The sequence below is a fragment of the Ruditapes philippinarum genome, unplaced genomic scaffold (genome assembly GCF_026571515.1).
Source record: "Ruditapes philippinarum isolate M1 unplaced genomic scaffold, ASM2657151v2 ctg3386_1_1_1_1, whole genome shotgun sequence".
In the NCBI taxonomy this organism is placed as follows: Eukaryota; Metazoa; Mollusca; class Bivalvia; order Venerida; family Veneridae; genus Ruditapes; species Ruditapes philippinarum.
In genome coordinates, this window is record NW_026854809.1 from 58,985 (window position 1) to 77,818 (window position 18,834).

The window sequence follows — 18,834 nt, forward strand, 5'->3', positions numbered from 1 at the left end:
GCTATTATTTTGTTTGCATGCTTTTACTGATGATTAAAGTATTGAACTGAGAACCATGTAATTTGAAACATAAAGTGCATAATTGTTGTGAAAGAAGAAAGTATAAATAACATTTATAACAAAAAGAAGTAACAGAACATAAATGTCAATAATTGCCATTGCAAATAGGTTAATAGATATAACCTTCTACACTCCTTTTGCAAAGTTTTACTATGGATTTCAATAGAATAAGAATAAGTTTGCAACCAAAAATGCGTGAAGTGTAAGTCTGCAACCAAAATGTGCTTGAACAAGATATTTTTGTGTATTGAACGTTTTCTTTGGACTTGCGAACTAAACCATTTGTACAGCATTGACAGAAACATATTTTGTTATTGTTAAATGCAGTTCAAAACTTCCAAATTCGAATAAATTAGGAGAAAAACCGGCCAGAACAGTCAGATGTCAAATTTCAAAATATCTACATGATCATTTTATATCTTCAATAACTTCATCAAAACAGAATCTAGGATGCTGAAACCTTTAACCGAGTGTGGCATATATATTGCATTATGGAATAGACATACTAATGAACTTCAAAATAACAAAGAAACCCACTTGCCTGGCAAAAATTCGTTCACCCGTTTCAAAAAATCACGCCGTTTTCGCCATTTTGTCAAGTTTGCAACCAATTCGCTCGCTTGAACCAAGTGTGCAACCACTTCACGTCCTGCCCCTTGTTTATGTAACTGTAAATTGTATGCTTCTGTTTCACTGTTACAATATTTTATTGCATTAAAACAACATAGCAATAAGTACATTTTTTAAATACAAAGACATGTTGCATTGCAATACCTCGTTCGCGCTAAATTTTGCATTTAGTCTCCACGTAAAGCACAATGTTGTGCAAATGAGCTTTGCTGTAAATACACGACTTACTTATCATCACACAAGCGTAAGAGTTTCGTGTAAATTAATTCATTTGTTTTAGGTTTGAAAATGTTACCTTATGTTTAACCTTTTCGACAAATACCTCTCTCTGATGCTGCTTTCAAGGTAATTTCAATTTTAAAAAAAAGCGAAACAAACAAAAAACATATGATTTCATTACATGCTAAAGAATATTTAGTCGTACCCTTTGGTATACAGCTTGGCATATTCTCCCAGTATCCAAATTTATGACACGTGATATTATACCGCTCATAGTCGTAACCGTAATATTTCTTTTTCTGCTTTATATCGTACCCCTCATCACAACTTACTATCGCGTGCGATCCCGTTGACGTTCCATTCAATGACGTGTTGGCAAATCCATTCGGAATGACCGGCTCTGGGCAGCCAGCGTTCTCTGTTAATAATCGTATATTGATTGGAAATTAACCATTTTGATAAAATCATTTAAAGGAAGGTGAAAATTATTCTTTTATAATCAACAAAATATAATACTTTACTGTTACTGTAGATACTAGAAAAACTAAGTATGAAGTATTCGTGACCGAGGCGTAAGACCTAGAAATTACTGACAAGCAAAATTAACTGCTTTACAGCTGGTACAAACATTAAGAATACATTTACTTTGCTAAATTTTCCAGGCTTTCAATATCGTTTCATTGTTTTTTGTTATCAGACGGAACAAAAGATTCTATTCTAACTTACAGTTTAAAGTATATGCATGGAAATATTGGAGGCCTTTGTGATTTGATAGTTTTCTTCATCAAACTAACCTTCATATATCCAACTTAATATGTAAACCGATTCACTATGAGATACTTCTGTGTTCTTTCCATCGCCAAATGATTCTGCTATAAATATTGCAGAAAAATTCTCGGAAAATTTTGGCTGCCAGAAATTGAATTTGTATCTCAATTCATACGCATAAGAGAGGCCACCAACTGATACGGGGCTGACAGTATTTCCGGTTTCCGGTGGTTCTGGGTACCCAAGATACATTCCGCCCGGGAATCGAAAACCGGAATTCGGTTTCTCTTGTGTTTCGGCAAGTACCTGTAATATTTTTTAATTGTTAAACATAATTCTAATAAGTTTAATTTGACATTCTTTATTTAAAGACTATCATTGCTAAATTCAAAACAAACTTATCATCTACATTTACAAGGATAAAGAAGATCAAGCATGTACGTAAAGTGTTTTTTTTTGGAATGCAGGTCAACAATCACCTAGAAAAGCACGATAAAAATCAGTAGTATGGTTGTATCTCCCATTTAAAATCAAAAGTACGGTGTCCTGATAGGGTCAACCGCAACGTTGTCTCTGTCGCGCTAAAATGTTGGCTCACGACAACGCAGAGTAACTGCTATAATCAGAAATGATGTAGGAACACTGCGGAAAGCGCGAAAAGTCAAATTTACGGTCAATAATATGTCGTATTATTCGAACATTTACGATTTACCTTACTGTCGAATTATATTGTGGCGTTTCGCATTATCTATTGTCAAATCACATTTACGTGACGTCCCTTCATTGCCGTGTGTCGACATTGCAACTAAAAAAACGCATTAAGGTATTTTATTCCGATTAATCAACTGATTTGTCCTAACCATCAAATAATAAAATAGATAAAAATAAAATACAGTAACAAAGACAAAAGAAAAATATTTACAGAAACACGAATCAGTGAATTTTCTAGTTCGTAGTCAACATCTAAATTCCAGTATTTGGGCAACCTGTCCATAGTATTTTCAGTAACAACACGTGCGTTGTGTAACGGTGTAATGGTAGAACATTTCCAGGCAAAAATCTCCGCCTCACCTTCAGACATCACTATATCAAACCATGTGTGTTTTCTTCCATCAAATATTGCTAGAAACAGTTTATATAAAATGTATACATATAAGATTAGAAAAATAGAAAAATAGAAAAAATATGTCAGTATGTCTTGGTTTTAATTGAAATGAAAGTTTTTATTTCCATAGAAGTAACAGATACATATGTTTCTACAAGTCATCCCACGAACGATTTAATTTTATTTATGCCCACAGTTGGTTATGTTGAATTTTCTGATAATGTCATAAGAGCCGCGTCATGAAAAATCCAACATAATGGGTTTGCGACCAGCATGGATCCAGACCAGCCTGCGTATCCGCGCAGTCTGATCAGGATCCATGCTGTTCGCTTACAAACCCTATTACAAGTAGAGAAACTGATAGCGAACAGCATGGATCCTGATCAGACTGCGCGGAGGCGCAGGCTGGTCTGGATCCATGCTGGTCGCAAACCCATAATGTTGGTTTTGTCGTGACGCGGCTCATATCATTTTAAACTACCACATATATATAGCAAATTATCGTGCTAAAATCTTATGGATCTAAAACAACAAAAATGAAATTGTGATCTTGAATGTTGCATTTTTTTAATTGACTTATTATGCCTTCAATCCGAATAATGAATTCAGCGCATATAACGAAACATATTCTATAAATAACAATATAAGTACTAAAACTAAAACAAACCCCCACCCAAATCCGCTTTAAAAAGTGGATAAAATCAAATTAAAACATTCTAAGTTCACAATTAATTGAGTACTAAAATTGTAACATAGCCTTTTATGATTTTATATGAGCTTTAAATGACATATAAAACTTCAAGAATGAAATTGGTTCCTATAAAATTAATCATGCCACCATATGTACTAAGAGGACCCCTTTATCATGAAAATTATCAAAGAATATAGTGGCCGCACACTTTGCTATAAAAAGATAAAAGAATAATCATTGTAAAGATTGTATTATGACTCCTTATTAAGTAAGATTCATGGCATTATTGCTTGAACTTTTTTTTTCAATATGTGAAACTCATGTTTTTCGTAAATGAACATCATATATTACTGTAAAGTTAATACAGTTCTTAAATTACCAAACACGCCTTCTAAATAACTAACTGAGCATTTATAATGGAAACATATCTCAAAATGTCGGATTATTTTATTTTAATGTAACATACCACCAAGGTTTGAAGAGTCTACCCACATTCTCACGGTGTTGTTACTATAACCATATACAAGGTAGGCGTTTGTTCTGCCAGATACATCCGCGTATACCTGCATACTGGATCCTGAAAATGATAAAAGCAATATAAAATAATTTCTTAAACATGTATATGAAATTTCATAATAAGCAACTTTTTTTTCTGTACGAAATCTGCTGTGGTCATAGTATTATTTTTACAATAAATTTGCTCTTAAATTTGGTTTGTTGATCATGATCTTGCAACTACAAAATTAGGTAAAGAAGCAGACGCTTGTTTTGGTTGAGTCTATTATGTTTTGTTTAGGGGTGAGTTGTCATACGCAAATTTACAATTATATGCATTCATTTTTTTCCAATGATTTTTTATTATTTTAAAAACTTCTGAGATTGTGTTATTAATTTATTTGTACATACAATTGTTATACATGTATGTCCTATAAACGGCATAATTTTTAATGAAAATTAAATTGTGTATTGGTTTCAGCCAATGACAAAACATTAACATAGTCGGACAGAGAAAACGTTTGCAATTAGTATATGATAATCTTTATGTAGCAAACAAACTTTGAATTGCAAGTATTAATTTCATATTATATTTTCGGCAGAAAAATCTGTCCGAGGAGGGCCAGGCAATTTCGTATCGTATGATGGCTGCCGTTTCAGTATCACGTGATTATCCCAAGCACCATCGCGACTTAACGCGGGAATTATAAATATAGTTAACCTGGGCGCGTCGCATATGATATGAAATACCTTTTTATATTTATATGTAATTATAGATATTTACAAACCGTATCTTTTTGGGTTTTATTGGATCAATCGGTAACAAATAATGATGTTTTTTTGCGTAAATAAATAATAATTTCTAAAATCTATGACTATGATTTTCAATGAAATCCTATCCCGTTAAATAATATATTTGAATGGTTTTTAATGCTATGTAAAAAAAAGAAAGAAAGAAAAAAGATCGTGTCCGTGTTAGGTATGTTTTCAATAAACCCGTGACCAGAGTTTAGAGTTCAGAAAACAAAGAAATACGCGGGGAAAAACGGGGTTTTATTGTTTATATTTCTTTTTCTGTGGGTTTGCAAGATTTTTATATGGTCTGTTTGGTGGAAGATGTGTAATTTTGTGTAAATGTTTTAAAGCAGTAAATTGGTCATGCATTGTTCTTTTATTGAAATCACTTTCCTCATCAGAAGGCATGAAACTTTAATATTATGATACATTTATTACATTCCATGAAAACTTTTAAAAAATAAAATACCTGATGACATGTTTGTTCATTTTATATAACACCTTTCATGCAGGAACCATATAAAGTCGTCACAGGAGTTAGTATGCAATCGTACCTATATCATATACGAATGTTTGTAATATTTTTCTTGTTTATGATGCTAATTACACACATTTTTTATCATTTGCGTTATTGAACTGGATCTTAAGTACTTCAATTGTCGATTTAGTACTATCGGTCACGTAACAAAAACTCTCATTATAAATCCGGATCTTTCGTCTTTTTTTTTCCTTTTTTGTGTGTCAAAACACGCATCTGAGCATTCAGCATACTGCACGTTTGTAACGTCGCTTTTAATTGGATATTTGTGACGTTTGTATAATTAGTTACAGGTTATATGACCCTATATAAACAGTTTGTATTGCTCACCCATATGGTTTCTTTCAGATGGCGTGGGTAAACAAACCAAAACACACACACAGGCGGCTCGGGTTATATTGCAAACGACTGTTAATATACGGCCATATAGCATGTCAGGAATCTTTATGGCGAATTAATAATACAGCAAACTTTCTTTTCAGGGGAAAAATGTGATTTCTTAGTAAACTGACAACAGTCGTGTATATAAAGCTATATAAACGTTACAAACGCGCAGTATTATAATGTTTTATATGCATCTTTGAAACTAAAGATATATACGTTACTTACCAACGCCGTCAGCCATAATCAAGTTGTTTCTATAATGCATTTTGATACGAACTATAACAAGACATGGCATTTCACCAATATTATGACTCACTTCGGCGTAGGAATCTGAAACTATAAATAGACAAGTAATGTGACTTACCAAAGCCGTCAGCCATTATCAAGTTGTTTCCATGATGCATTTTGATACTAACTATAACAAGGCATGGCATTTCACCAAGATTAAGACTCACTTCGGCGTAGGAATTGAAAAGATGGTTGGAAAAATGTTTTACGTTTGTACCTAAAATATGCACTAAATTTAGTTTTAGAACCATTTATCGATGAAAATTTCTGTAACGTATTCCAATCACGTCCTGATTGTTATGATAATAAAATATGTATTGGTAATAAAAATGATAATGCAAATTTAATACAAATGCTGATTGTATTATTCGCGGGCAGTAAAAACTGTGTGACAGTAAAAGGACAATTACAGTCAAAACAGTATCTTAAATCTTAAAGGGACTCAACAGAGTTTGTTTGTTTTTGACATGAAGAAACAGGAATTATCTTATCGACACTTGTGTACTATTGAATGTATGTCTGGACTTATAATTTCTGTACAAAATACTAAATAATTTCCTAACTCCGTTTCCTAGAACAATTAGCCCACAAGTGACCTTTTTTAAAAAAAGCGTTGTATATCCTTTTACTCAAACCGGGCTTCAAATCGTGCAAAACAAATTGATTTTCTAGTTATTCTCAGTATATAGAGGATATTGAATGAGTGTAGTTTCATACTTAATTTATTGAACGAGTTGACTGATATTGTTTTATTCAACGAGTTCAATAAATTTAGTATTGAATCTACACGAATATAATATTCTATTGATCACATATATAAAACAAGAACAGTAAACTGTTAAAAATAAGTATTTTTTCAATGACGCGCCTATAGTGTAACGCTAACATTAGCGCGCTTTAACGATATGTTTCTTTATCATGCAACTGCTATGGTAACTGCCCGATAACACTTGCCTGATAATTATTTTTGATATCAGGTCAGTAACCTGATATCAAAAATAAGCCCCGCCCATTTTAACGGACTTTTTTTCAATTGCTTATATTCTCATTTTTTTATTAGCATGTGAATTCTACAATGTAATCTCATCTCATACCCTTACAAGTCTTGAATCAAGATGCGATATTTATTTATTTATTATTTCGATTTCAGTTACGAATAAATTAGATAGCGAATAGTTTTAGCACCAACTAAATGAAGTGACGTCATAATTTATATTGCAAATGACATCATCGATGTTCACGTCATACTATACATGTAATCATAACAAACAGGCTAGACGATTTTCTTTGAGAACTTGTAAATGTTTACTTTATTCCGCATGATTATTATTTAATACGTGAACAAATTGTTTCGTTTAAAAAATAAGACGCATGTTTGTGTAGCTTGTGTTTGATTGCCGATTCAAGACTTTTCTTTGATTGAAATTATCGTGAACTTTTGAATTTGACAATTCAAGACAAAAATTGCTGTAAAGTTTAGTTTATGTGATTCTCAGCGGATTTTTGGATCGATGTTTAAATTAAAGGTAAGAATGTTATCGAATTAGGCCTGCATTCTGTTGTATCTTTTATCCGAGTCGAAAGAAAAAATGGCCGCCAATTACAAATTCTAAGTTTCAGGGGCGGAGGAATTTGTTTTTAAGAATTATTTCTTTGAACAAAAATACCCCTTTTTAACGAAATTCGCTATTTAAAAGTAGATTATTTTGTTATTTTGACAGTTATAATGTGTTACATGATAAATAGAAAAACATGCTACTGTCTTTTGATATCAATTTTATCAGGCTCGGCTGATATGGGCAGAAAGGGCTCGGCAAGCCTCGCCCTTTCTAGCCCATATCAACCTCGCCTGATAAAATTGATATCAAAAGACAGTAGCATGTTATTCTCTATTTATCATGCAACTGCTATGGTAACTGCCCGATAACACTTGCCTGATAATTATTTTTGATATCACGTCAGTAACCTGATATCAAAAATTAGCCCCGCCCATTTTAACGGACTTTATTCAATTGCTTATATTCGAGCTTTTTCATCAGCATGTGAATTCTACAATGTAATCTCATACCCTTACAAGTCTTGAATATATGCGAAATTTATTTATTTATTATTTCGATTTCAATTACGAATAAATTAGATAGCGAATAGTTTTAGCACCAACTAAATGAAGTGACGTCATAATTTATATTGCAAATGACATCATCGATGTTCACGTCATACTATACATGTAATCATAACAAACAGGCTGACGATTTTCTTTGAGAACTTGTAAATGTTTACTTTATTTCGCCGGATTATTATTTAATAAGTGAACAAATTGTTTCGTTTAAAAAATAAGACGCATGTTTGTGTAGCTTGTGTTTGATTGCCGATTTGACTTTTCTTTGATTGAAATTATCGTGAACTTTTGAATTTGACAATTCAAGACAAAAATTGCAGTAAAGTTTAGTTTATGTGATTCTAAGCGGATTTTTGGATCGATGTTTAAATTAAAGGTAAGAATGTTATCGTATTAGGCCTACATTCTGTTGTATCTTTTATCCGAGTCGAAAGAAAAAATGGCCGCCAATTACAAATTCTAAGTGTCAGGGGCGGAGGAATTTGTTTTCAAGAATTATTTCTTTGAACAAAAATTCCCCTTTTTTAACGAAATTCGCTATTTAAAAGTAGATTATTTTGTTATTTTGACAGTTATTATGTGTTACATGATAAATAGAAAAACATGCTACTGTCTTTTGATATCAATTTTATCAGGCAAGCCTCGCCCTTTCTAGCCCATATCAGCATCGCCTGATAAAATTGATATCAAAAGACAGTAGCATGTTATTCTCTATATATAGCGCAAATGACGTCACGTCAAAGTGTTATTAAACTAGTGTAATATCGTTTTTATTGAATGGCTTTATTACACTCCTGCGCCGCGGTTTATGTGATAACTTTGTTTACTATTTTAGCAGGGTTTTCAATTTTAAGTGCATCACATGACCAATCAAGAATTTCCAATTTTATGTATTCAGACAGTTTGGAGTAAGAGGAACACTTTTAAGGTCAACCAGAATCTTTCCACTTCCTTGTTCCGTTATTGAGCAGTTTAAACTATTGTGGAGTTGCTTCAAAACCGCCCAAGAATAGTTAGACATTACTTTATAAACTTGTGTTTTATTTGTTGTGTCATCTGTGACTTACTGCTTTACCTTTTGAAGTGTTCGCTTTCATTTTTATCCCTGATTGGTGAAAGTTTGCCACCGGAAGTGACGATTGTTTCCAAGCTCGCACGCGCACTTGCGCATCTCCATATATGTTTACGTAATCACCTGCATATCGTCTGTTAACTGGAAAGAAATAGTGAATATTGAATGAATGTAGATTTAATATTCAGTCAATTTGAATTCAGTGAACAAGTGAATATTAAGTAGGCCTATTTTTATATTCAACAAATTCGATATATTTTGTAATGAAGCTAGATATCTGCCATGCCAATAATTTCCAGAAAACATAGATCAATCTTTAGTATCAACAAAAGAACCATGTGCCTTTGCAAATTTTATCGCAAAAATTATATCTTGGCTAAAACATGGCGATAAATTTAAGCCAAATAGATGGCAATATTAAATTATCTCTATTTTACATTATGGCTATCGTCTGTTAACAAACTTTATACGTACTCACGTACATCTATTTTAAGCACATATTTTATCATGAAACACGGTGTATATGATAGAATATGATATATCACTTACTTTTCGGAATTAGTCTATACAGTGGATCTTCAACTGGAGATGTCGACACATTTACATACATGGCGTCATAAATATATACCACTGGTCCTGAACGCTCCTTTGGGTGGTCAGGCCGAAAACCTAGATATATAAAATAAAATAGAAGTTCCAATAATATATAACTAATTTCATCATGGCATTCTTAATCACATAGAGAAGGGGAAAAACTAATATGTCTAGTTCAATAAACTTCAGTTTATTTACAAGTTGAAATATTTTATTCTTTGTACATCCCAACCTGAACCCCTTTCCCACATAATTCAATCTAACGCTTCTAAAACAACAAAACAAAACAAAATCGCTTGCATGAGAAAAATATAAGAAAATTTGATACCATAATTTGCAGAAGATAATTTTGATAATTATCAGAAGTTCTGTCACGTGTAAATATTGGAAAGGTTAAAAGTAAAAGTTACAAAATTGATATATTTTCCAATGCTTTTGGTCTCGTTATGTGACCCTGAACAATTATCTGTTGCGTTCGTCTCATAAATGATCAATGGAAGTATTCGATACTGCGTGGACCTGACGTTTAACAAATAACTGTGTATACATAATAATGTGAGATGTAATACATTGTTGAGTACAATATTGAATAATTGGACGAGCTGTCAAACTAATATTGGACGAGGCACTAGCCGAGTCTGATATAGATGTTGCGCTGTGTACGAGCCCAATGAAATAAGTATTGTTCTCAACAACGTATAATGGGCTCTTACTTCACACCGCCATTTTTTGACATTTTGACATTTTTTGACAGATTTTTTACTATTCAAATGAAAACGAGGCTATATCGTTTACGATAATAATTTAAGATGGATTTGTTGGAGACGAGGCAAAATTGATAACATTGGATGAAACAATGATTCCTATTAACTTCATCGGTATAAACGCTGAAAACGAAACAGTTATATTTCTAAAAGGTGTGAAATAAAGAGTAATAATATTCACAGTCCCTCGTCAACTAAAAAAAAAACAACAACAAATAAATTAGATAAATTAACCATATATATTACCTGACGCTGGGAATATACGTTCTTTTATTTTCACAGAGACGTCTACAAGAACTGGTATTTCGCCTAGACCATGGTCAATATTGAGCCGAGCAACATGTTCAAGGCCATTTTTAATTGGTAACCATCCGCTCTCGAAATCCGGCCACGGCAAACTTCCGCCTTAATTTAGAAATGGTTAAAGGTTACGTGTATTTAGAACGATATTTTGACACTATGTAAACTTTGTTTTTCATACGCTATCAATTTCTATACTTGTTATAGGGTCTGTAAGCGAACAGCATGGATCCTGATCAGACTGCGCGGATGCACAGGCTGGTCTGGATCCAATCTGGTCGCAAACCCATTATGTTGGTTTTGTCATGACACGGCTCATATATAGAAAGAAAATTTCAAATTAGTTCAACTACAAAGTTACCGAGTAAATAAGAGTATCTAAAATATTCCCTGATTTTATAAACAAAAATTCTTGAAACTTGAAACTTGAAAACTTGATTTAACGCCTATTTCTACATATAAAATACATATTCAATGGCGTTGTACAGCTATATACCTTATATGTGCTACTCCCAGTGCTACCATACACAATACTCCCAGCAGTGCGACGGTCACAGTGATTGGGTCAATCCCCACCAACATGTAACAATCTACACCCCTGTACCCCTGCACATGATAACACATGGGCTAGACTTTATTATATTATTATACAATGAAAATAATAAAAACACTAGAAATATACAAACATGCACAAAACAATTAGGAACAGACAATGCCTTCAGCGTCACTTAAAAAAGTGCAAAAAAGTCCTTGAAGTAAAATGATTTCAGTTGTCTTTTGAAAATTTCAACAGATTCACATTTTCTCATATTAATAGGTAGTTCATTCCACAATTTTGGTCCTATCGTGCTAAAAGCTCTGTCAGAAAAAGTCCTCTTCTTATTAAAAGGAACAACATAACAACCAACTGAGGATTCAGATGATCTTAAGGTTCGTTTTGACACTTGATGAGACAAAAGCTCTATTAAATATGATGGTGCGTTTCCTACCGAACAGTTAAACAAAAATTCTGTAAACAACATAATACATACTTATAAAATGTAGATCTAACACTGATTATTATTGTACAGTTCTTTATTTTATTAAAGGCACATTATGCCTCAAAAATTCATATGTTTACTCATATTGGAATCTAACGAAATGTCAAACAAGTGTTGGGATTTAGAGCAATAACATAACTAAAGGAAGTTGCGCTTAACGTGTAATAATAATGTATCATAAAGGAAGCAAAATGTAAACAAAGTAGTATTTTGACTTCAATACAAAATACTAATTCGCTAAAATTAAACCAATTAATAAAATGAGAAAATAAAAATGACAGCAATTTTGAGGCATAATGTGCCTTAATCAAGCATCCTTTTTTAAAGAAATATATGTAGAATTGAATGTTTTACAATACTTAATGCAGTTTCAAATAATATGTGAATTCCCAGTGAGCAAAAAATGATTAATAAATTGATTAACAATGCCTGATGAAAGCCAAAACTTCTTTTTTTTTACCAAAATCTTATTTTTTTTCAGAACAGAAGGGAACATTATTTTATTTTGAGTTGTACATAGTACATAATCATAATTATACATAGTGTGATAATACATTGCAAGAAATGCATAAACAAGTATATGTTAGTGTTTATCCGAGCTGTTCTACTACATTTTAGTGTCCAACTTTATTTGTCATCCAATGAAAACGCTGTATTTCTTAAAAATTGTGTATGTTAATTTTCATAGAAGTACAAAAGTCGATACTATATCGAATTCAGTCCATAGTCGACTTCTATTTTTCATAGTACTTCATAAAACCGCATAGTGACGTAGTAAAGTAAACGATAATGAGGCCAAATAAAGCTTGACACTAAATATGTAAGTATTCATCCGTGCTGTTCTACATAATTAGAAACATTTTTTTGTCGCTATCGCTCCCGTCGAAGTTTCTAATTTCTGTAGAACAGCACGGATGAACACTAACATATACTTAGATACTAATTTACAATGAATTAAAACAAATTTAAAAAAACAATGTCACGCTACTTTAGTAATTATTCTAGAATGATATTTCAAATTAACAAAAATTGATATTATAGTGTTGAGGATAAACTGTTTTAAACAAAATTAAATATACATGTTTACATAGCAGAAATATCTTCAGAAAAAATCTACACGTAAAAATGTTGAATGGAATTTATATATATTCTTTAGAGCTTGGTTTTCCAATTTTCTGAGAACTCGCTAAATTATGATAAATGACCAACAGGCAAAACAAAACAAAAACAAAAACACTTAATGATAACAAATCTCCCCGTTAATAAAACCGATCATGCTTTATCAGTTTAAAATTTCAATAATTGTGCGAAATAATTTTCATTAAGCATTGATAAAATCAGTCCATTTATTAATATTTTAATATTTTTTAATCTATATTTTACATTTTATTATTGTATACATACAATATTTTCTATACCGTTTGAGACTGAAAATCGAAGAATACTTTAAGTTTAACTTTTTTGGAAATACTACTTCATAGATTTTGGACTTACCATTCACGACCAAAAACTGAATCAGTAACACAATTAACGACAAACAGGCCCTGGTGTTGTACATCTGAATTGAAACAAAACAATTGAGTATCTTCATGTATAATAATTAAGGTACGTTCATACACCACAACAGTACTTCAAGTTCCGTTGAAAAAGCAAAACACGCAGCGCATATTCCATACAGTATACTTATATACGCAGCGCATATTCCATACAGTATTATTACTATAACTATAACCTTTTAACGTTTTTCTTCAACACCTTGATACAGCTATTATCCCGTTAATGCTGGGTTGTATCACAGAAAATTTATCTCATCATTAACATGTATGTTTTATTTTTTAAACTCTATGCATGAGTATACCACAGGTAAACGTTGCGTGGCCATGACTTACACTATACCCCCGTTCCCCTTCTACAACCCAAACCCTAAAAAAAAATTATGAAAAAAAAAAATTGTTTTTATGACTAAAATATTATAAAGGTATTTTACTCTACTTTCATTTTGCATAGAAATATCACTAGCATCTCAATTATCAGCGCATATATTCATCAATTTTTCACCAATCTTAACAATCTTGGTCTCAAATCTTAGATAAATAAATACTCTTTAAGAAAACAACACTGGCACCTTCGCTGATTATACGTAGCAAGAAATATCCAAGCCCAAACTGTCAACAAATGAAACTCGGAAGAGATCTGATTGCACCGTTTCGGTAAAACTCTCACGAGTAAAACACACTAAATTCACCGTGAAAGAATATTTCTTTGTATTGCGTATTTAAATATGATAAAATTAAGTTATTATTTGTAATAATTGTTCAATCAAAGCATCATATGAAACTATAACGCACCTTTTTTCCTATATGTCAAATTCTCAATCCAAAATGAAAGTAAATTGGCACAGCAGAGTTGTTTCCCTTTAAGTATTTTCATTGGTCCGAGGTTTTCCTGTGACCAATGAAAATACTCCATGTGAAAACAATCTGCAGGCCCATTTTACTTTCATTTTGGAATGAGAATTTGACATATAGGAAAAAAGGTGCGTTATAGTTTCATAAGATGCTTTGATTGAACAATTATTATAAATAATAACTTAATTTTATCATATTTAAATACGCAATACAAAGAAATATTCTTTCACGGTGAATTTAGTGTGTTTTACTCGTGAGAGTTTTACCGAAACGGTGCAATCAGATCTCTTCCGAGTTTCATTTGTTGACAGTTTGGGCTTGGATATTTCTTGCTACGTATAATCAGCGAAGGTGCCAGTGTTGTTTTCTTAAAGAGTATTTATTTATCTAAGTTTTGAGACCAAGATTATTAAGATTGGTGAAAAATTGATGAATATATGCGCTGATAATTGAGATGCTAGTGATATTTCTATGCAAAATGAAAGTAGAGTAAAATACCTTTATAATATTTTAGTCATAAAATTTATTTTTTTTTTTCATAATTTTTTTTTAGGGTTTTGGGTTGTAGAGGGGGAACGGGGGTATAGTGTAAGTCATGGCCACGCAACGTTTACCTGTGGAGTATACATCCAACAATCACGAATTTGAAAACCTAGCTAAACGCCGTTTTCCGGTACTTTCTGTACACAGCTCTGGGGAATTCACCTAATGGAGTGTAATAGCGAACTCGATGTTTTCGGCCTTTTTTTAAAATTAAATTGAAATAAAACAGTTATTTCTTTATAAGAAAATAATTAAATATCATTTCATATGAATAATTCCATACAAAAAATAAAGAAAATAGAAAATAACCTTATTTATTATCATGGAAGATTCTATAATCTGAGATACGTCTGTTTTAATTTTATTGATTTTCATTATAAACAATTTATTTTTTGAAAAATTTACAAAAAATATTAAAGGAATATTGATAATTTTCAAAAACAAATTTTTTTCACCTTAAACGATAAAATAATGATAGAAAAATAGAAATATCATGTAACTGTGTTATGTACTTCATTCGGTTTAATTCCCCAGAGATAAATCCGTAACGTACCGGAAAACGGTGTCAATTGAAGTAACCAGTATGCGTGAAAATGACCTTGACACATTAAATCAATAAAATGACATGCTTTTGCACATGGTAAACATTTATATCTTTCCCGATGAAGATATAAGTTAATTTGATAATTTGTTAGTAGCTGTATGTATCAAACTTTCAGTTTTGCAGAGGCGTAGCCAACTGCATGAGTGTTTATCTTACAGGTAAATATCTCTTGTGCACAGGCAACTGTCCAGAAGCATTCATTTACAATTTGTTCGATCAATTTCGGTTGGTAAATTCTTAAAAATGAAACTATTTTATATAACTATAACATCAGTCAATCGCGTTTTACTAAAAGATAGAGCTAGAAACGAATTTAGGTCAGATTACTGTATTGTAACATAGCCAGCGGTTGGGGAAAACCGTAAGATTCAATGGGACAGCAGGTGATTGGATGAAAATGTAATGTTTAAGTATACACATTATTTGTGAAATAACACTGCATTGTTTTCTTAAGTCATAAGTATTTTGGATAATATCTTTTTTTTAAAATATTTTCATAATTAAAAAGGTATGTCAGTCCTGTAATCTGAATATGGGGGTTATCATCTTTAATTGTGGGCATTTTACGGAAACTTTTGTAAAATGTCAGGCATATGTCATTCTTCAAGAAAAAAGGACATCTTAAGCATGAATACTTAATTTTAAGGTAGGTTTAGTGGTCATATCTTATCATTAATTGATTCTATGGGAAAATTAATACAGGAGTCTGACCTTGAAAAACTGTTATCCTATTGAACAAAAATACGATTAAGATTATTTTATAGATGCTCAGTTGAGCATTTTAAGTACTCACTGATGCTAGTAGGTTTATTAGACCACACGTTCATCCCTTAAGGGCTGATATATAACTGACATTATTGAATTAGTTTTTGATTTTACCACAATTATAAAGTATTTTACAAGGGATATTTAAATAAAACAGGTAAGATTCATAGTATTTACGGAATGTGTAATAATTAATAGAATCAAAGGCGCGGGATGTTATAAAGTATTTGTTGCGTTTAAATGCCCATTTTATTTTATTTCTCAAAACCCTCGGTGCGTGCACGTGGTAGAGAAGGCACAGCGGTGCATGTACGTCGTAGAGAAGACACAGCGGTGCGTGCACGTCGTAGAGAAGACACAGCGGTGCGTGCACGTCGTAGAGAAGACACAGCGGTGCGCGCAAGTCGTAGAGAAGACACAGCGGTACGTGCACGTCGTAGAGAAGGCACAGCGGTGCGTGCACGTCGTAGAAAAGAAACAGCGGTGCATGCACGTCGTAGAGAAGACACAGCGGTGCGTGCACGTCGTACAGAAGGCGCAGCGGTCCGTGCACGTCGTAGAGAAGACACAGCGGTGCGTGCACGTTGTAGAGAAGACACAGCGGTGCGTGCACGTCGCAGAGAAGACACAGCGGTGTAAACTTAATTATATATGAAGGGGCCTAGTGGTTAAGGTATCTGCCTCTCAACCGGGGGATCATGGGTTCGAGCCGTAATCGAACACGACCATGTTTCTTTATATATGACACCAGTTCTGTTTGGTTTCGCAAGTGATTAATTTAAGTTGCAAGAACAAGTCTTGTTTCGCTAAATTGAGCTGAAATGAATATGTTTGAACCAAGTTTATTATATACATGTATATATATTATATCAACAAACATTTAAAACAATCTGGAGAAGGGAATATTCCTCGAAAGTAATGGAGACAACTTGCAAAATGTGAAAACCCCAGACACGGTATATTAAGTATACCATCTGATGGTAGTTTAATTTTATTATTGTTTGATATTTAAATCCCCATAACATATCTGTACATCTCGACAGGGTGTTTCAATTAGAATATATTTATTCTTAGACAATTTGAAAGACCCTGATCTGAAAAAGAGCACGGTAGCATTTTAACTTATATCTTGGTAGCAATTCCAAGCTGCATCTTGATATAAACTACCCATACACAATCTTTGGTGTCAATAGCCCAAATCAAACCTAAGTTATTGTTTGTTTGTTTGTTTCATTTTACGCCTTTTCCCAACAGTATTTCAGGTGTAAAGGCGGGTAGTTTCCTAACCATCATTCCTGGAGAGTAACACCAGTACTAGACTACCTTATTCCGTGCTAAACTACCAAAGCATCTCCCGGACCCGGAGATCGAATCCATGCCAGAGAGGTAACTGGATTAGAAGTCAACGACTCTAACCCCTCGACCACGGAAGCGGTCCTTAAGTTATTGAGCAGAAGCTGAATTTGTTTTCTGCAACATTGACCTTGACCTTGATCACAGACACCTGGGTAGCAATCAAAAGCAGCTGCCTCTTGATATAAGCTACTAACACATCATGTGCGGTGTAAATATGCCAAAGCTTACTCAAGTTATTGAGCGGAAACTAAAAGTAAAGGTGATTCCGACTTCAGATTGATAACTCTGTAAATAATAATAATAATCATAATAATAATGATAATAATAGTATAATAATCATAATAATGATAATGATAATAATAATAATGACAATATTTATTTCTATTATTTAAAAGACTTCCTTCACGGGCATTGCAGATAGCAGATGCGTAGTTTGTATTGATTCTTCAAAATTTTAGCAAATTATTTTTACATATTTTTATGTCCTTGAATGAGGGCGCTAGGTTAAATACTTAACATCATTTGTTTATTAAAAAACTCTTGTCATACTTGAAGATGGAATCCTATATTTAAATTCATCAAAAACCGTTCATATCCTAGCCTTTTTAGTAACTTAGTAAGTTAATCCTAAGTCCTAGGACGTAAGACCAACTTTAGAACTAAGTTAAGCCCCTTTATTTTAACACTTTATCTTTAGTCAGAAATTAATCAAATTCAATTTTCTGATAAAATACTATCATATCTAATACGCATGCTTTAAACTGCAATGATATTATGATAATGCTCATTTCATATGCTACTTAATCATTAAAGGAGTCTTAACATAAGATGTCCGTGAAGTACGCGGGCTAACGGGCTAGCAGTCTAGCGGGCTAACAGTATGAACTGAGCGGGCTAGCAGTCTAGCGGGCTAACAGTGTGAACTGGGCGGGCTAGCAGCCTAGCGGGTTAACAGTGTGAACTGGGCGGGCTAGAAGTCCAGCGGGCTAGCAGTGTGAACTGGGCGGGCTGGCGGGCCAGCGGGCTAAAATCTAAAACTTTATTGATTGAACATAAAAACGTTATGATACAATACCTGGCAGTGTGAAGTGGGCGGGCTAGCAGTGTAGCGGGCTAGCAGTGTGAACTGGGCGGGCTGGCGGGCCAGCGGGCTAAAATCTAAAACTTTATTAATGAACATAAAAATTTTATGATACATTACCTGGCAGTGTGAAGTGGGCGGGCTAGCAGTGTAGCGGGCTAGCAGTGTGAACTGGGCGGGCTGGCGGGCCAGCGGGCTAAAATCTAAAACTTTAT

General features: G+C 33.0%; 1 protein-coding gene across 1 annotated transcript in view; it reads right to left on the minus strand.

The window, feature by feature from the left end:
• LOC132741128 (uncharacterized) overlaps positions 1-13,721 on the minus strand; it is a 28,113-nt gene extending 14,392 nt beyond the window's left edge. The window contains exons 1-10 of the mRNA XM_060729221.1: positions 13,595-13,721; positions 13,357-13,420; positions 10,769-10,927; positions 9,714-9,833; positions 9,168-9,305; positions 5,911-6,021; positions 3,940-4,050; positions 2,600-2,799; positions 1,704-1,983; positions 1,115-1,327 (exon numbers count right to left, since the gene is read on the minus strand). Coding sequence (XP_060585204.1) covers positions 1,115-1,327; positions 1,704-1,983; positions 2,600-2,799; positions 3,940-4,050; positions 5,911-6,021; positions 9,168-9,305; positions 9,714-9,833; positions 10,769-10,927; positions 13,357-13,420 — 1,396 coding nt within the window. The 5' untranslated portion in view covers positions 13,595-13,721. The remainder of the gene's footprint in view (positions 1-1,114; positions 1,328-1,703; positions 1,984-2,599; positions 2,800-3,939; positions 4,051-5,910; positions 6,022-9,167; positions 9,306-9,713; positions 9,834-10,768; positions 10,928-13,356; positions 13,421-13,594) is intronic.
• Between the last annotated feature and the right edge of the window lie 5,113 nt (positions 13,722-18,834).